The following is a 20649-nucleotide window of genomic DNA, read 5'->3' on the forward strand; positions in this document are numbered from 1 at the left end:
AGTGTCTGCCTTCAGATCAGCTCATGATCCCGGGGTCCTGGGACTGAGTCCTGAATCATGCTCCCTGCTCAGTGGGAGCCTGCTTCTTCCTCTCCCTCTGCTGTTCCCTCTCTCAAATAAATAATAAAATCTTAGGGAAAAAAAAAAAAGAAAATAGGGTTATGACCCTCCTAGACCTATGATTCCATTTTATAAATTTGAAAAGCAACCACTTGGGGCTAATTCCCCAAAATAAGAGTCAACTATAAATAATTTTTTAAAGTTTTATTAAATCATTTAGACTTGAAAGAAGTCACAATACTTAACACACTTAAGTGCGTCTGTACACCACCAACCCAAATGGATTGAGTTCAGAATTTTTATAAATAAAAAATAAACATATTTACAGTGAAAAATAAAAGCATGTTAGCAAGTTAGATGATGAAACTGTTACCTATAATCAGTTTTGGGAAAGTATCAACCTACAGGATTACACATAAAACATTTAAGATTTCAGTAGGTTTTTAAAAGTCCATAATTGAAGAAGTTAGTTGTAATATATGATTCATATCTTACTACAGCTTTTTACTTCCCCAAACCAGAACTTTTGGCCAATTTACACAAAAAGCTTCATTTTCCCTTTATTGGAGGTAAAAGTACAAAAAGCTCTTAAACTCTCCCTAGAACCATCTAAGGAATAAAGCTATGTAATGCTACAAATATCACTATAAAACTAGCTATGGACATAAACCATTATACAATTTGTGCTACTTGTCCTCCAAAATAGTGCAGGTTCCTCATTTACACACCAGGACAAAAATGGAGTCAGCTTTTTTGGAAATTAGTTTCAAAATCATCATCTTATCTCTAGAAAGCATATTTCTAGAACAATATAGTTACCACATGTAGAACTCTCTTCTGTACTATAAAAATATTTCCCTTTTAATTCTCTCTCTGTATTTTAGGGATTGTTTCTACCTTCCCAGGCAAAGGTGAGGGCTATAAAGCTTGGCAGCCACTTTCAAGAGACCAACGAAGAAGAAGGACCACACGTGATTTACTGATAGCCCTCTCCTGGAGTTTAGCAGTATAGAGTTGGCTCAAATTAGGTTATGCCCCCAAATCCAGTTTAAATATGACTTAGAAAAAGCAGTCCAAAGTAAAATTGAGCAAAGAACAGAATTTTCAAGTTCATAATTTTGGAAAGCCACATTCCTAAGAGGCTATTCTATGCCACCTGATAGGGGTGCGAGCATACATTAAGGCTAGTTGCTTGGCAAAGGGCTCCGGGAGTTGCTGGACTGTCTTGAATGCTTTGTTCCTGATGAGCTCATGGAGCGAGACCTCTGTCTGAGAACTGTTTTTCCCGGAAGCTCCAAGTCTTCAAATACAGCATTTTCAATGATGTTGGTGGCTTCAGGCCGTTCCATGGGGGATGGAGAAAGCATGTCTTGAACCATCACATGCTGAAATATAAAAATCATTTTATAACAAAGGGCCAGGTTTAGACCTTGAAACAGTCTATGAAATCACGAGTCAGAGAACTTTTTCTGTAAATATATTAAGTTTGCAGGCTAGTTTCTGATGCAAGTTCTCAACTTTGCAGTTAAAATACAAAAGCAGCCACAGATAATAAGTAAACAAATGGGTACGGGTGTGTCCCAATAAAACTTTATTACAAAATTAGACAGCAGACTGCATTTGGCCTGTGGGACATAGTTTGCTCACCCCTGCTCCAAATAGACACAGCCCATTTTGTGGTAATTGTCTGTTTTCTAACATATAATAAAGGGTCTTAAATCATATCCTTGAAATACAGACATAATATGACTTTAAAAATAATTCCATCTTATAACGGCATGTGAATGTACAATTGTCTTAATAAAAATTTCAATTAAAAATAACCATGCCAGAGATCAGTACTTAATCCCTTTCCTCAATTTTTTTTGAGTCCTTCTTAATGTAATCTTATTCTTATAAGCCACCTTGGAGGGATGGTGGCTCAGTGGTTTAGCGCCTGCCTTCAGCCCAGGGCGTGATCTTAGGGTCCCAGAATCAAGTTCCACATCGGGCTCCCTGCATGGAGCCTGCTTCTCCCTCTGCCTGTGCCTCTGCCTCTCTCTCTATGTCTCTCATGAATAAATGAATAAAATCTTTTTTTTTTTTTAAAGATTTTTATTTGTTTATATGAGAGACACACAGGGAGAGAGAGGCAGAGACACAGGCAGACGGAGAAGCAGGCTCCATGCAGGGAGCCCCATGTGGGACTCCATCCTGGTATCCAGGATCATGCCCTGGGCTGAAGGCAGGCGCTAAACTGCTGAGCCACCCAGGCTGCCCTAAATGAATAAAATCTTAAAAAAAAAAAAAAAAAAGCCACCTTGGAAATTGATTCTTTGACTTTGAAAATATTTAACAAAATAAATTTTAGTAAAACATATTTCATCTTAGCTTAGTGTATCTTTATAAAGTCTCTTTTTAAAATATTTTATTTTATTTTATCTTTCAATGCAATCCTTCATTATGCTTACAATACTGACAGGTAAATTTAGATTTTTCCTAATTTGATAATTAACAGATAGTTTAATTTACTTCAATTTAATTATTTAAGAAAATTCAAGATATATCAATGTGTAAATTTTTAAATGATGTGTTTGTGGACCAAACATAGTACGGGATGAAAATAACAAAGGCAGCACAAAACAAACTTCAAAGATTCATTACACACAATTTTCACCATTAGGACCAGTTTAATTTCTACTTCCTATTCTTCTGAACCATTTTACTGTGTCACTCTGAGTGCTTGAACTCCAACACACATAATCAATGTGCCCCCCCCCTTTAAAGAAAGAAGCCAGTTTTTAAGTTCCCTCCCAAATTCACTAAAATAAATTAATGGCACAGTCACAGCAGCAGCTCTATTCCCTAGAGTGTGCTAGGAGTTCAGCCTTACTGAAGCGAGAGGATGCTACAGTGCACACACAGGAAATCACCCAGTGGGGAAAACAGAACACCCAGTGGGGAAAACAAAATCACCCAGTGGGGAAAACAGAACACCCAGCTCAAGTTCCTGTCTGTGATTTTTAATAAGTTGTATGCTCTTTGGGATCAGGTCCTTTTTCTCTCTACACCTTGGCTTCCTTGTCTGTAAAATGGAAAACTGATGAATTAATTGCTAAGAACCCTTTAGGTTCTAAATTTGATTCTCAAGAAAAGAAAAGATTATAATTATACAAACCTCACGAGGATATTTCTGAGTAAATAGTGGCGGAAATTTGAGATTTCTTACATCAGTTAAGACCTAAAAAGAGAAAAGTGTTACTTGTTTTTAAATGTTTCAATACATGTTATTTATTTAAACATATTTTTTGATGCTCTACTGGAGTGACAAAGGGGAAAGGCTGAATATTAAACAGATAGAAAACTTATCAACAGCTTTTCTTGACCTGATGATAATCTACACATTAATGCTTCCTGACCACAGATGTACATGCCATCAAATTACTGAAATCTAGGAAACAATTCAGATATAATTATGTTTGAATTGTACATATCATACTGATACCTGAATTTAATGGAGAATGGACTGATTTGTGTAAAAAATAATTCATTTATGAGTACACATTTGTGACTTAAGTGGGTAACCTTTTCTATTAGTATCTAGCCTCTTTGTATATGATATGAAAGAATACATTCTTTCTTCCTCTTCTTTCTTTTTTTTTTTAGTAATCTCTACGCCCAACATGGGGCTTGAACTCATGATCCCGAGATCAAGAGTCACCAGCCAGGTACCCCCTTCTTTTTTTTTTTTTGAGTGAAAGAAACCCACCAAACCCAAGTCGATTGTGTTAAATTCTGAGTATAAAACTAAGCTTTTGAAATCTTACTGGAAAGTTTTCATATATATTATCACTCTCTTTATGTTCCAGAAGAGACAATATTTAAAGCATATAAATATACATAATTGAGATTCTCAAAGAGAAGATACTGAGTCCATGTAGAAAGAATGAAATGTCATAAAAAGGAACAATCTTGGACATTTAAAAACTGGATTGTCAAAATACAAAATTAGGAAATTAGAATAACAAATTAAGGAACTCTTGCAAAGAACAGTATATGAAGAGACAAACAGATGGGAGGTAGGAGAAAAAATTAGGCATTTATAGGAGTAAGTCAGGAGTTCCAGAAAAAAGAAAACAGAAAAAGTGGAGAAGAACTTATCAAAAATACAAGAAATTTACTAGAACTGAAGGAGTCCCATCTTGTAACTGAAGAAACCTACCAGTTTAAAAACATTCAATAGGGCAGCCCGGGTGGCTCAGCGGTATAGCGTCGCCTTCAACCCAGGGCATGATCCTGGAGACCCGGCATCAATTCCCACGTCAGGCTCCCTGCATGGAGCCTGCTTCTCCCTCTGCCTGTGTCTCTGCCTCTCTCTCTCTCTCTCTCTCTCTCTCTGTGTGTGTGTGTGTGTCTCATGAATAAATAAATAAAATCTTAAAAAAAAAACATAATAAATGAGAGGGAAAAAAGGATCAGTGAAAGGGCTAAATGTCATAACAGCACTGATAAAGGAAGAGCCCTAAGAGTTTCCAGAAAGGAAAATAAAACAGTTCCAAAGATCTCACGTCCAAGTGGCACCAGCTCTTCAGCAGCAGTGCTGGGACTATAAGGCAGTACCTTTAAGGTTCTGAGGGATATTATTTCCAATCTAGGATTAGAACCTGGCCAATTTATCAACAGGTTGAAGAATATAAAATATATTTTAGAAACCTGCAGATGCTAAAAATTTCTCTCTCATATGTTCTTTCTGAGGAATTTACTGCAGAATGTGCTCTAGCAAGGGGCAACATGAACTCTAGGAAACAAGGGATCCATGCCGGGAGCAGGAAGTATGTCCTGGGAAGACAACTTATAGAAGGTCTAGAAAGTAATCACTTCACACTGGAGGACAAAAGCTTTGGCAAGAAAAGACTCCAGGAAAGGAAAAAAACAAAACAAAAAAACCCCAGATATACAAGCTATACTGAAGTATGGGGGAAAACATTTTGGACATGTGACAGAACATGCTAAAAATTACAACAAAGGTTCATAGAAAACTCAGCAATTGAGAAAAGGAGATTCTGGAAAAAAAAAAAAAAAAAGTTGTATCAGAAAGAAAAGCAAGCCAGAGTACATTTGCTTTAGCACAGAATCATTTTCATGGTCAAGATAAATACTGACTTCATTTAACCAAATTTTTTTTACACAACTACACTTTTTAGTCATTTTTTATTGAAAAGAAAATTCACTGTTTCAGTCATTTCAAAGTGCCCTATTCAGTGATTCTTATTCTATCCACAATGTTGTATAACCACCACCACTATCTCATTACAGAACATTTTCATCACCCTGAAGAGCAGCTTATTAAGCAGCCACTCTTCATCCCCTGGCAACCACTGATATACTTTGCCTCTGTAGATTTGTATATTCTAGATATTTCATATAAATGGAATCATACAATATGTGGCCTTTTGTGAGTGGCTTCTTTCACTTAGTGTAACATTTTCAAGGTTCATCTGTGTCGTAGCGTGTGCCAGTATTTCATTTCTTTTCATGGCTGAGTAATATTCCATGGCACAGGCATACCACCTTTTGTTTTTCCTTTCATCAGCTGATTGACATTTGGGTTGTTTCTACTTGCTGGTTATTATGAAGATGCTACTATGAACACTTGTTTGTATATGGACCTATGTTTTCATTACTGTTGGGGAAATCCTAGGAGTAGGACTACTGAATCATGTGTGACTATGTTTGATTTTCTGAGTAACGGTTGAGTTGTTTTCCATACCAGCTGCACCATTTTACATTCCTGCTGGCAAAATATGGGACTTCCAGTTCTCTACATCCTTGCCAACACTTATTTTCTGTTTTGTTTTGTTTATTACAGCTGTCCTAAATTCTGTAAAGTGTATCTCATTGTGGTTTTGATTTGGATTTCCCTAATGAATAATAATGTTGTATTATTACATTTGTGTATCTTCTTTGGAGAAACGTCTACTCAAAGCCTTTGCTCATTTTTTAATTGGGTTCTTTGTCTTTTTGTTGAGTCATAATAGTTCTTTGTATGCTCTGGTTTACTAGAGTTTTACCAACTATATGGCTTACAAATATTTTCTCCAATTCTGTAGGTTGTATTTTTACTTACTTTTTTTTTTTTTTAAAGGTTTTATTTATTTATTTATTCATGAGACACACACACACACACAGAGGCAGAGACACAGGCAAAGGGAGAAGCAGGTTAGTTACCCTGCAGGGAGCCCAATGCGGGACTCGATCCCAGGATCACGACCTAAGCCAAAGGCAGATGGCTCAGCCACTGAGCCACCCAGATGCCCCTATTTTTCCACTTTTTTTGAGCAGAGGGGGAACTTACCCTGACTCTCTCCATCTGAGTGCCGAATGGGTACAGCAATTCAAACAGAATGAGGCCTAAAGAAAAGATGTCCACTTTATGAGAGTAGTTGTTCCCATGAATCTGAAATACCATATAAGGAAGAAATATTAGAAAAAAATTAACAGAGATCATACAACTGATACTTTGGCATTTGTGAATCCCAAAGCTGACCTAGTCACTCCTTGGTTTACATATAAATGTATGGGTAAAAACGTGAGAAAAAAAAACAAAAAACAAAAAACAAAAACGTGAGCAAAGAGTTAATAATCTCCGCAGCCTCTTTTCTTTAACTCACTACAGCAAGAGTAATTAAACTACTCAGCATTACAGAAGGAAAGCCCAGGTACTGCTCTGAGATATGCATCAGTAAAATAGGCCCCAAGAAACCTGGAGCCTTGCAATGCTAAAAAAGTTTGTGGGAGCCAGTAAAAGCTACTCAACTACCCCCGAGGTGAAGATTTTCAAAGCCAACACTATCTAAAGCAGATCTCTCATTTCTAATCATCTTAGACCTCACCCATTTTTATGAGAAAATCTTCATTACTCCAAACCACTAATCAACTGCGGTTAGCCCTCATTACGGCACTTAATTATGGACTACTTTGCATTCTTAGTTGTATTTTACGTGTGCATATTTCTTATTGTTCACAACTAGATTATAAAGTCCTGGAGGGAAGGAACTGCCTCTTTTTTGTTCCATCATCCGGCACTGGGCTAAGTATAGAGAAGGCCCTCAATAAAAACTTATTTGTTAAAATGAACAGACGAATTACAGCCCAACTACTCTATTAAACAAAGCCTCATTCAAATTAAAAGTGACCTCCTGGGACTTAGAAGAACGCTTTTATTTGTGAAAATTACCCTAGGCACAGAACTTCATATTTGGCAAACCTTAGAAGAAGGGCTTCACTTTGAAACTGCTCCATAGAGGCATTTCTTTCTTTTCTTTTTAAGGATTTTATTTACTTATTCATGACAGACCCAGAGAGAGAGAGAAAGAAACTTAGGCAGAGGGAGAAGCAGGCTCCATGCAGGGAGCCTGATGTGGGACTAGGTCCCTGGACTCTAGGATCATGCCCTGAGCGAAGGCAGACACTCAACCACTGAGCCACCTAGGCGTCCCCATAGAAGCATTTCTTAATGAGGGGACTCCAAGCCCTCCACCACCTCCTGTCTACACTGCAGTTGACATTCATCAACCTGGTTCCTTCCACCAGCCAGCCCACCTCTGCGTGCAGGGCGTATTAGATGGAAAGTTTCAATGACTCCATCAGTGGCATAACCTTCCCCGTTTCCCCTTACCTTTATCTTATCCTTGGGGTTTGGGAAGTGTTCAAAGACAGTATGTTCAAAAAGAGAGCTTACAGAGGTGCTGTGATAAGAACACACCTTCTACACTATTTGGAAAATATAAACTAACACACTTTCACGAAAAGCAACTCAGAAATAAACGATGACTTCCGTTTAATAGCCCTCTTTAATCTTGTTGCCCAAAGACAGTGGAAAAGTGGACAGAGATTTGTACACTGGGATAGTTACACGGCAAAATCTTTAAGTAACTAAAATGTCCAAAATGTTGAATGAATTGTTTACCAGAATACTATAAACTATTCTCTAAAAACATTTAATAATGTAGGAAATGCTTGATTTTAATATTTTATCCAAAATTTTATGGATGAGAATTCCAATTTTGTTTTCCAAAATAAGATATGTATAAATACATGTTGTAAGGCGTGTGTGTGTGTGTGCACACACACATATATGGAAATATAACCACTGTTAATGTTTTAGAGATTTTTTTTAGTAAGTGATTTTTATTTTTTCCTTACACATTCCTGTATTCCCTCTATAGAGAATAGATTCATATACAATGAAGGGGGGAAAAGTATTATTAAATAAACTTAGAAAAAAAATGTAGTTTCATGAATACAAAGTGGTCTTTACAAAATATCTAAAAAATAAGGAATTAAGTTGAAAAACACAGGGGGGTAGGATATAACATACCCTCTGGAGGTTTAAATTGATTGCTTTATCACTGTGCAATACTAGAATGAACTATATTTCTTGGTAATTTCAACCAAGTAAAAATTAGCTGCTCTGTGCTCATTTTCTCCTAGTAGGATAAGAAAATTAAGAGCTTTGATAAAAATATATTTTAAAACAATGTTTTACTACAGCTTCTGAAGTTTGAGTAAGACAATTCTTAACCAACTGAGCCAACCAGGCACCCTCTTGAGAGACTTTTAAAGGGATATTTTTATAAAGTGACAATTTCTATATTTAAGAATGTAAAGTTTAAGAATAGAGAAGAATAAGGAAATTATTAAGAGAATTATGGCTGTCCATTTTTAACTACCATATTTTTACTATTGTGTATTGTCTATGGCAACATTTCCCTAGCTATCCTTGTTTTTTAGTATCATCAACAACAACATAGTATCACTTATCAACATAGTACCACTTATCATGAATCTCTTCCTTTCTCAGAAATGGCAACCCTTTCCTCCAACAAACACATACCCACATGTGTGCACATGCACACATGTCAGCCGCAAGCCATGATCCAGTCAAGACAGCAGTGTGTGGGGTGGCCAAGACCACCTAGTGTTTATGTTCTTACTGACATTCACATTCATTCATCCACCAAACATTTCTGCACACCTGCTGAATTCTAGTACCACTGTAGGTGTTGGGAATAAAGTAAAACAAGAGAAAAAGCAAGGTCTCCCTTCTTCCAGAGTGTTAAAAATGCTTACTGAGTTTTGATGTACCATCATAGACAAATACCCACAATTACCTGAAAATGTTATTAAATATTCCTCTCTTTCCAACCAACTATCTGTGTGAGGTCAGATTGTCTTCATTTATTTTAGCCAAAATAACAGAGCAACAGATTAAAAACAAAAGCAGATATGAGACTCCAGCTCATTTTGTTGTTGTTTTAAGTAGACTTATACACAGTGTGGACCCCAACATAGGGCTTGTACTCATGGCCTGAGATCAAGAACTGAGCTGATAATCAGAGTCGGATGCTTAACCAACTGAGACACCCAGGCCTCCAGAGAATCTAGCTTTTTTTTTTTTTTTTTATAAATTTATTTTTTATTGGAGTTCAATTTGCCAACATATAGAATAACACCCAGTGCTCATCCCCTCAAGTGCCCCCCTCAGTGCCCGTCACCCAGTCACCCCCACCCCCTGCCCACCTCCCCTTCCGCCACCCCTAGTTCATTTCCCAGAGTTAGGAGTCTCTCATGTTCTGTCTCCCCCTCTGATATTTGCCACACATTTTTTCTCCTTTCCCCTTTATTCCCTTTCACTATTTTCTATATTCCCCAAATAAATGAGACCATATAATGTTTGTCTTTCTCCAATTGACTTATTTCACTCAGCATAATTCCCTCCAGTTCCATCCATGTAGAAGCAAATGGTGGGTATTTGTCGTTTCTAATGGCTGAGTAATATTCCATTGTATACATAGACCACATCTTCTTTATCCATTCATCTTTCGATGGACACTGAGGCTCCTTCCACAGTTTGGCTATTGTGGACATTGGAATCTAGCTTTTTTTAAGTCAGATATTAAAGAGATTTGCCAAAATATTTTTTTTTAAAGATTAGAGAGGCAGAGACACAGGCAGAGAGAAGCAGGCTCCATGCAGGGAGCCCAATGTGGGACTCCATCCAGGGTCTCCAGGATCATGCCCTGGGCTGGAGGCGGCGCTAAACCGCTGAGCCACCCGGGCTGCCCAGATCTGCAAAAATCTAAATAAATGTCACTCTTCTTGCTAATTTGTTTTTGTTTTACAGAATATTTATTTTTATTTTTCATAAAAATACTTTTAAGATGTGATAGGTTTAATATTGCTAGTTTTAATAAATAACATTTTTATAAATTTCTCAATTTTATCCTCTAATATAGAAAATATCGATAGATAAAATCCAATAAGAAAAACTCTTAAAGGACGACTGGGTGGCTCAGCAATTGAGCTTCTGCCTTCAGCTCAGTACATAATTCTGGAGTTATGAGGATTGAGGATTGAGTCCTGCATCGGGCTCCTGCATTGAGCCTGCTTCTCCTCCTTCTGCCTATGTCTCTGCCTCTCTCTCTGTGTGTCTTTCATGAATAAATAAATAAAATCTTTTTAAAAATTAAATTAAATTAAAGAAAAAATAAAAACTCTTGGGGTTTTAATCATGTTTACAAGTATAAACAGGTACTGAGACCAAAAAGTTTGAGAACCACTGATGCAGAAACATATATAAGCTTGTGAGTATCATTAGCTGGACTGGGCATGCTTCTCTGATGATCCCAGAATGCCCTGTTCCCACCACTCTTCCAGGCTGTGTCCTGTTCACAGTGCTTTTCCTTTGGTGACTAAGGATTCCACAAGGCAATAAATCCCAGCCCATCTATCTCTATTTTCTGCCATGGTACATTCTAGAAGTTGCTTGTGAATTACCAGAATGAGCAGTTCAGGACAGTACCTCTGGCTCTAGCTGGTTCTGAAACAAGTTTCTACACAGCTTACACAAGAAGAACTGGAGTGACATTTGGGAGAGAGGCATTCAAAGTCTTTTTCTAAATTTCTGGTTACTATCAGGTTCTTTTTTTTTTTTTAAGATTTTATTTATTTATTCATTAGAGACAGAGACAGAGAAAGAGAGAGAGAGAGAGAGAGAGAGAGAGGGGCAGAGACATAGGCAGAGGGAGAGGGAGAGGCAGGCTCCCCTCTGGGAGCCTGATATGGGACTTGATCCCTGAATTCCAGGATCACTCCAAGATGAAAGCAGAGCTTAACTGCTGAGCCATCCAGGTATCCCATATCAGGTTCTGATTCAGGGGTGAGCACATGTTTTATGCCTAGTGTTTTTCTTAAGCCAGCCCCAACTCAGGTTGTAGAAATTGAACCTTACCTCTGCTGCCTGTGAACACTACTACCAGTTTTCATAATTTTCAGATTTTATTTTATTGGGTATTTTAAAAAGAATGTGGATAGAGATTCATGGGGCACAACTAGCTTGCAGCCATGCTAACTAAAAATCCATTTTTAATTCTTTTTTTTTTTCCCATTTTTAATTCAGAAGGAAAAGGAAAAACTTGCCTGTTCTGGGCTCATATACAGTTTGGTCCCCACTTGTCCTGTATGTCTGGCATACGCTGGCATTGGGGTCAGAACCGTCTGCTCTTCTTCATCCTGGTCCATTGCAGTCACTAATCCAAAGTCTCCAACCTTGACCACATCATCCACTGTAAAGAATATATTGGAAGGCTGGAAAAAAGCAGACAAAAAGTATGATTAAGTGTGTATGGAGAAGTAGAGAAAGTGAAGAGAGATTTATTTATTTATCTATTTATTTATGACTTTATTTATTTGAGAGAGAGACAGAGCATGAGCATGAGCAGAGGGGAGGAGGCAGAGGGAGAGAGAAGCGGACTCCCTGTGGAGCAGGGAGCCCAACATAGGACTTGATCCCAGGACCCTGGAATCATGACCTGAGCCTAACACAGACCAGACACTTAACTGACTGAACTACCCAGGTGCCTGTGAAGAGAGTAATTTAAATGACTATAGAAGATAAATACAAGAAACTAGGTACTCTCAAGCATTAAACAGAGTAATATGAAAATAAAAGCAATCCTTTCGATGCTAAGCAAGCACCTCTGAGTAAGGAAAAGGGAAGGGTAGCAAAAGTAGTGAGTATTTATTGAACATCTATTTAAATTCTTAGAGGTTCACATTCTCTAGGGCCCAGTCCTCAATCTCAGTATTCTATATAATCTCCTTTGGCTAGCTTTTTATGTTTATGACTTAAGCCATGATAATAATAGTAGTAATACCAGCAAATGCATATATAGCACGGTAATGTACCGGGAGCTGTTCTAAGCAGTTTACTACTATTAATTCATGTAATACTTTAACAACCCTATTAGTCCTCTTAGACCCTCATTTTAGGATATGAAAACTCATGCTGAGAAGTTAAGTGCCCAAGGTTTTCCTCCTAGCAAGTGGTGGAGCAGAGATTCAAATCCAAGCAGTATGGCTCCATAAGAAAAAGACTTCTGGTTTACTGCCACATGACCAGCATTCGGTACAGTCCTTACCCTATGGTAGCTAATCACTTCTATTTGATGAATGAATGAAACAGACTGACCTTTCATTTGTGTCTGAGTGGGGGAAGTAGGCTACAGAGGAGAATAAGAGCTCTTCACTAGCACCCTCTTCTAATAGGTGCTACCTCTTCTAATACCCATATGCTCCCATTTACTCCCAGACCGGTCTTGAGTTCTAAACTCTGATATGTAACTGTTTATAGGACATATCCAACCAGATGTCTCATAGGCTCCTCAAACTTCCTTCAGCACCTTCTCTAATTCCGGCTAACATAATCAAAATTCAGAGCCCTGAAAACAAGGAAAAAGGAAGCCATTTAGTTCATGAAACTGAATTGCACTGGGCTTCAAATACTGCAGGACAATTAACATTTTATTCCTGAACTTCAAAATATGATTCTACAGTGTTGACTTTGAAACAATTAAATTATTGCATATAACCAAAGTCTATAGTAATAACCTCCTGCTCTCCCACAAATGACCTTATGTGAGAGACAATGCAGACTGTGATGCCTTACATATCATGTTTCCTCCTCCTCTCTCCTACCTTCTAGTGTCAGTTGTTATTTACTAAACACTATAATAGACTTTTTTGGGGAAGAGGGGTTTCCCAGTATCTATCCCCCTATGCTTCCACCAGAAATACCATGACTTGATTTTGGGAACTCCCTTTTTCCCAAATGTGCAGCAACCCCATGGTTCAGGTGGAAGCTATTCTGAGGTTACACCCAGGGGTTATATAAATCAATCAGCAGGATTCCATCTCCTGGCCAGAAAACTGACTTAGGGATGGATATGTGTCTTGGGCTTATCAATTAGAAGGAAACTAAGGACTTCTGATCAATACTGGGGAAAAGAGATACTTTTCTCTCACGCCCTATCCAACCACCTCTAAAGATTTATATAACATGTAGTCCTGAGAATTGTTGGCTGCTATCCTGGGACAGTGAAGGGAGAGCATGCCTGAAAATGGAAAAAGAAATGGCGATGGGACAGGGGCAGGTTCTGGCTGCATCACTTGATCCTAGATAAAGCTTTACCTGAATCTTGGACAGTTCAACTACATGGGCCAATAAACTTCCTTTTGGCTGCAGACAAAAAGACTATTCAGAATAAAATGATAAGAGAATATAGAATGTGTCAGGCACTGTGCTAAGGATGTAACAGCTGAACAAAACAGGAAACCAAAGGATAAATGATAAAGTTGTGATGAGAATTTAAATGAGAAATACCAGGCTCTATGAGGCCAAGATGTATTTACGGAGCTGGGAAAAGCCCAGCATGAAGCCTAGCTAGAGTGAAGAGAAGAGACTGGAAATAAGTCTGGAGAATCAGGGTGCTGGAGAGTGCCAATGACAAAAACAAAAGTGGGGATGGTCCGAAGGTTAAACATGGAACTCAAAGACATGGGTCAGAATGAACAGAATGTAGAGCTATTTAAACTGGGAATAGAGGGATCCCTGGGTGGCTCAGCAGTTTAGAGCCTGCCTTCGGCCCCGGGGGGTGATCCTGGAGTCCCGGGATCGAGTCCCACGTCGGGTTCCCTGCGTGGAGCCTGCTTCTCCCTCTGCCTATGTCTTTGCGTATCTCTCTCTCTCTCTGTGTCTCTCATGAATAAAAAAGTAAAATCCTTAAAAATAAATAAATAAACTGGGAATAGAAATTCTGGAGGTAATTTTTTTGGCACCCTAGAATTCCTTAAAAACAATGTACCTTTACAAAGGAATAAACTTTTTGATTTCTAGAAAAACTAAGGGGAAATGAATTTTCTTCCTGGAATTTTTTGGTGCACAGACAAGCATGGAAAGAAATCTTTAGACAACACTGTAGCATTTAACAAATCTTCACTAATATCTCATTAACATTATAAAATCAGCAGAAGAGTACTCATTATTAGTGACAATATAATTACATTGCCTTTCTTTTTTTTTATACATTGCTCTTCAACATAGCATCTTGTGTGTATAGTAAGTAGTAAGTACAAAAGGAATGTGTATACCACTTAATTGTTTCTCACCAAATGATAAATGTTTACTATATTCAAATAGCCAACACTCTCTCTAGTTAGGGGTATCTGGCTTCCTGGAAGTTGGTTGTCTTCTCCTTTCCAACCAAAAGAAATAATCTCTGAACTATTCATTCAGTGCAGAATAATTCCTGTCAGTCTGTTTCGAAATCACTGAAGCACAGTGATAATATATAATTCAATAACAATTACTTGGGAAAATAGGAACTAATTCTAATTCTTGTCTCCCTTTATTCTAAACTCTTAAGATATATTCAAGGATTAAAACACATACTGCCAATAGGAGTAGAAAATAACTTGTCCAAGTAGCTACTTTGGTGCCTGAAACAAAAGTTTATGGTTACATGACACAAAACTGAAAATACTTCAATAATTGAAGCTACTTCCATCAGAAAAGTACTTATATATTCACGACACATTTACTGATGATCACTCTGAGCATATGAAATACAGCAGAAATTAGCCAAGTAAGAGTTTCATATAGTTATTTCAGAAACACATATCTAGGAAATATTGAGTATTTCATGTAAGAATCTTATATAATTTAGCATATCACATCGGTACAATATTTAATATCATACTTAATGAAAACAGAATCAAAGGCTTTAGAACTGCAAACAATAACCTGGCTATTTGCTTTCTTTCTCCATCTGGTTTCTCTCTGTCCTTCCCCAAAGCCTAAATGGTTTAGGAATAGGGGCAAAAAACCCGGAGACGTGCCCCAACTCGGAGCTGGCTAATGAAGGAAACTATGTCTCTCTTTCCACTTGGGTCCCTTTTCACCATGCTACCTTGGGGGTTTCAGGAACTTACATCAGAGTTACCCAAAGCCATAGGAAAAACAGGATAGATCTGTTCATGGTAGATTTGTCTTTCTCAGTAGGAGGACTGAGAATTCTCTTTATAGTAAAACGAACCTAAACACATAGTGGAAAAGAAAAAGAACACATGCTCTCCCTGAAATTTTTTCTTTCTTTTTCTTTTAAAAAAAAAAAAAGATTTTATTTATTTATTCATGAGAGACACAGAGAGAGTGAGGCAGAGACACAGGCAGAGGGAGAAGCTCCCTACAGGGAGCCCAATGCGGGACTCAATCCTGGGACCCCCGGATCACGCCCTGAGCCAAAGGCAGACACTCAACCATGAAGCCACCCAGGCGACCTTCCCTGAAGTTTTCAAAATACAAGACTTCTTTCTCCGGCAGGTTCCTCAGGCTACTTCCCCGGGCCTCTCCTCCCCTATCTGATACCTTTCATGTCCTTTGCTCTTAAGGGCATTTCAGTTAAAAACTGACAAATCCTGAAAGTACTGTTCTCAATCACACAAAATCAGACTGAAACCCAGGGCTGATGTTCCATGAATACAGACCTTGAGATCCCTGTGCATGAGCCCTTTACTGTGCAAAAACTCTACTGCCTCTGCGATCTGTAGGAAGATGTGCAGACACACGCTCCTCTCTCGCTCCTCTATGGTACACCGGCTGTTCATCCAGTCTTTGAGGTTTTCCTTTCTGCAGAGCTGCATCTGGATGTAAAGATATACCTTCGGGGAACTGGGCTGGAGTTTTTCTGCAGTGTTTTTGCTGAGATCTAAACTTAAAGTGGTCGGTCTTGGAGGAGAAACAGAGAAAGTAGGTTCAGAAGAAGATTTGCTACTGGAATGCTTGAAAGCAGTTTGTTTATTAGCACAATGGTTGCCAATATTCAGTCGCTTAGTTTTGAGCTCTTCTTTGCTGGATGCGTTATCACAGCCGGAATCTTCAAACACTATGGAAGAGGATGTTCTCTCCCTTGATCTTTCATAAGGAGAAGCTCCAGCAGGACAAAGTTCAGAGGAGTGCCCTTCGACATTGCCGTCCAGAGTACCATCTTCTATATCACAGTCCGTGACACAGCTGTCCTGGAGGTTGCATGCTGCATCCACTGACTCACTGGTATCTCCATGGTCTGTTCCAGAAAATTCCAGTGGAGAGAACTGGCTTTCAGAGGAACTTGTCTGGCCACAGGAAATCCCTACTGAAAAAGACCTCCTTTGTGAAGAAGGAGCTATGATTTCAATATGTTCCTTTGTAGAGAAAGGATCCATTCTGCGTATTTTAACTGATGGTGCGTCCATTGGACTAGGAGAGCTGAGTGGCCAGTCTGTGCTACAAGTGCGACAGATACAAAGGCAAGAGAGGGAATTTGTGATTAACTGATCTGAACTACAATCTTTATTCTAAAAGCTTTATCTATAAGAAAGCCAGTTATCAAATGACAAACACACAGATTAAATAAAAACTTGCTATATGAGACAAAGAACATCATGTCCCATTCATTTCTTTCAAAAAATTTAAATTGGAAAGCTTAATTTTATAGCTGAAACAGTTACCTGGGATTGTCATGCCAGAGCAGCCAGGGCCTTTGTGCAAAACACAAAGCACTGAGGGACCACCAAGGTCAGGATTCTTCAGTGGCCACAATTCTGAAGCCCTAGTCTGAATTAGGGCAGCAGCTCACAGTGCCTTGACCATGGGGCCACCTCACTTGGTCCTTCCGTGGTTTGGCTACTGACTGCATCTATAAATGTTGCCTTAACAAGTTACTTCATGTGGATGTAGGGCTATATTTGGTACTTTTAGGCAGGAATTTTACTGCCAACTATTTGGTAAACAGTCTATACACAGCTTGCTTTCTCTTTGTTTTCATTTAGTCATTTTTAAAAGAGCCTTCCTTCCTATTGCAGAGCATATGTAACATGGGAATTATCTTCATGTTGCCTAAGTTTAAGTATTTTTAACTGCCAATAGCTTTAAACTAGTTTAATAGTTTCAAAGGAGTTGTAAATTTTTAACTACTGAGAAACTAAAAATCTAAAATAAAAATGGTGACAAAAGTAGACAATATCTCTTAATGAGAAAAGCCACTGTACTGTAAATCCCTTAGTGACTTATATAATTCATAGAGCCCTATCTAAAAATTATTTTTAAAATTCATGTTCTTAAAAAATAAACTTTTCAATATTTAATTAGTGACTAGAGAACATTTTAAAAGATGATGACAGAGAATAGCATTTTTTCCTAAAACAAACAAAACTCCTCTCTAGCTACGGAAATGTATTTTATTAACAGAAGCAAAAAAACTAGCCTAAGAGAAAGTACTAGTTTTTAAGTCTATGACTAGCCAAGTTACCTTTCATCTTTTAACCAAATTTCATCCATTTTTTCTTGCCACTTCTCTGGTGGTGCTTCCAACCAAGCATTGAAATATCTAACAATCCCTGGATGGTCAAGCTTGGCTAAGGCTTTAACTTCTCGCATTACCTTTTCCCGAGCCAACTCTCTGAAAGAAAGAAGACAACACTGAAGGTTGCTCTTACCTGAAAAAAGTCATCATATCTAACAGTGAGAAGTAAGAAAATAAAACTCTCTCTTGAATCTAAAAGCCACATAGTAGGTTTTGTAGTTTAAAAGATACACATGTATTTTAGGATTTTCTTTTCCTTCTAGAAAGAAGTGCTATGAACACATTGCCTCATTCAAATAAAGCTTTCTTGGGTGACTAAAAATGAATGACTATAGACCATTAAAGATTATTGCTTAATGTCTGTTAAATCTATAGGACAATGAATAGGTATAAATGAAGTATTCAGAAAAGAGCTCAGGATGGCAGCTTAGGAGGACGGGGAATGACCATACTGGTATAAACATAATTGGCACATATTGCAATCCAAAAAACCTATATTAGAATGTTTGTTTTTTTAAAACAAGTCTCAAATACCGAATATCACAGGCAATGCAGTTTAATTAGAAAAGCATTTGGGTTTGATTTTCTGCTTTGATAGCTTTTCTGGTAGAACTAATCTTACATTTCTAGGCCTCCCACTATCACTGAAGCAACATCATAAATACAAGTTACATCCTCCTCCCTCTCCAGGAGATGGTCAGCTACTTCCACTTTGCCCTCAGCGCTTGGCTGTTGGTCAATGCCCCCACTCTCTCAATCTAAGAATTCTTGGATTTTTGAATTCTTTAACTTCTGGGTGCCCACATTCAGTATCCAAGTCCTATCAGCTGCTCCTTTTCAATTCATTATACTCATTCCTTTCTCACCCATCCCCACTTCTCCTCACAAATGTTCTGTATCTTGGGACTAAACTTCTGGAAAAAAAAAAATCTAACATTCTTGTCTCTGACCCTTTGCTCATGTCAGCCATCCATACACACCACCTCCAGAGCTACCCTCATTTTGATCACATCATTGCTCTTCTCAAAGACCTGTCTACAAAATAAAATCTGAACTCCCTTGCTTGGCATTTAAGGCTCTGCAACTCTTCTCCTCCATTACTCCCCCATCCCTATCCTTTATTTCACCCATGTCAGAACACATATAGTGCTCTACACCACCTCCAAGTGTTTTGCCTAGAGCCTTTCTTAGGCCATTTCACATAGTCAGCCATCCCTTCCTTACACATCTGTCTACTAAGCAACAGGCTACTTTTGAATACCCAGAACAAATGTCACCACCTCCATAAAGTTTGTCTTCCTTGATTTCAGTTACATCTGTACTTTTTTCATGAGAAGCTATTTACTAATCTGTCACCAGGTCACAACCTTCCTCGCATTGTAGTTATTTGAGTATATATGCAAAAGCCTCAGAGTTTTTGGTTCTTGGGGGTAGAAGCTTTGCTTAATTTCATATCCTATGTGGTGCTTGCACATATGAATATTTAAACTACTCAAAAATTATATACCAAGGAAAATAATTAGTTCCATAGTACACAAATCCCTCCTAGTCCTGTGTCCCTAACTGTTGGACAAAATGTTTAACTACTAATTACAAGGACAATACAGCAATTAGTGCACATTTAATCAAGAATCAACAGGAGCTTCCCAAAATAGATGGAAAAGAAGGCATTATTCAAAGCCCACCATCTTAAGCATAACACTGTTCTGAGTCAGAAATGCTACTTCTAGCTCTATCCTATGGAAACAGATGTGGTCAAAAATTTATATAAAAGATGGACATGGGACTTCTGAGTGGCTCAGTGGGTTAAGCATCTGCCTTTGTCTCAGGTCATGATCCCAGGATCCTGGGATTGAGTCCCATATCAGGCTGCCTGCTCGAGGGGAACCTGCTTTTGCTTCTCCCTTGCCCTCTCCTCCTCCTTCCCCTGATTGTGCTCTCTCTCTCTGTCAAGTGAATAAACAAAACCTTTTTTTTTTTTTTAATTTGGACACTGCAAAGTTGTTTTTAACTGCAACAAATTTGAAACCCAAATGTTTAACAATAAGAAATAGTTAAAATATTTCACATGTATCAATTGGAGTGTTATCCAGCCATAAAATATTTTAAGTTTATTTTAGCATTTTAATAAAATATTCTTAAAAACATGGAAAATGCCAAGGATACAATAAAGGAAGCAACAGATACAACTGTACTGTAATGGTAAGTATGCTACTAACTAGATGAATTTATGATCAGATAAAAAATTATCAAGGGGAAAACCCTAACATGGTAACAGTGAGGATTATCGGGAAGAGAAGACACAGATAATTTTTGTTTTAATACTTTTCCCTTTTCCACAATAAACAGATTATTTTTAAATGGTGCTATGTAGTAAATATGATAGTCATCATAATTCACTGTGGAAAAGTCCTGATTAAGAATCAAAAACAAGGGCAGATTTTTTTTAAGTTGAGGCAAAGCAATCTAAAGAGATCACCCCTTTTAGGACAGCTGGTTACCTGGTGGCACTTAGAGGCTAAGATTCAGGAGGTCAGAAACTGTTTTTGGAGTATAGCAAGAAGGACATACTGCCTATGGGATGAGCAAGATGGTGCTAGGTCCAAGCCCACTAACAATGCCTTCCCTTACCTGTTGGGGAGGCGGATTCTCTTGATAGCATAATTGCAGTCATCTACTTTGTTTTTGGCTTCGAAGACTACTCCAAACCCGCCACGACCCATACACTGAACTGGTTCAAAATCTGTCAGATAGCTTAAAAAAAAAAGGGAAAATTTAATAATTTATGATTTGCACACTCATATTAATTTAGTAGTTGGCTCAGCTGATTAAAGGATGGAGTTAGGAGGAGAGGCAATTGATCCCAATC

At 38.1% G+C, this 20649-nt stretch overlaps 1 protein-coding gene across 3 annotated transcripts in view; it reads right to left on the reverse strand.

Annotated features, from left to right (window-relative positions):
- Window positions 1-249: 249 nt before the first annotated feature.
- The window catches only part of EIF2AK3 (eukaryotic translation initiation factor 2 alpha kinase 3), a 64513-nt gene continuing 44113 nt past the window's right edge, over window positions 250-20649 (reverse strand). For 2 of the 3 annotated variants that reach the window (XM_072770144.1, XM_072770146.1), the window contains 7 exons: window positions 20412-20534; window positions 17727-17876; window positions 15925-16702; window positions 11521-11688; window positions 6395-6496; window positions 3218-3280; window positions 250-1445 (listed from right to left, as the gene is read on the reverse strand). In XM_072770144.1, the coding sequence (XP_072626245.1) occupies window positions 1245-1445; window positions 3218-3280; window positions 6395-6496; window positions 11521-11688; window positions 15925-16702; window positions 17727-17876; window positions 20412-20534 (1585 nt within the window). In that variant the 3' untranslated portion in view covers window positions 250-1244. Of the gene's footprint in view, window positions 1446-3217; window positions 3281-6394; window positions 6497-11520; window positions 11689-12571; window positions 12822-15924; window positions 16703-17726; window positions 17877-20411; window positions 20535-20649 lie in introns of those variants that run through there. The other variant, XR_012004367.1, reaches the window with a different exon arrangement.

The sequence above is a fragment of the Canis lupus genome, chromosome 12 (genome assembly GCF_048164855.1).
Source record: "Canis lupus baileyi chromosome 12, mCanLup2.hap1, whole genome shotgun sequence".
Classification (NCBI taxonomy): domain Eukaryota; kingdom Metazoa; phylum Chordata; class Mammalia; order Carnivora; family Canidae; genus Canis; species Canis lupus.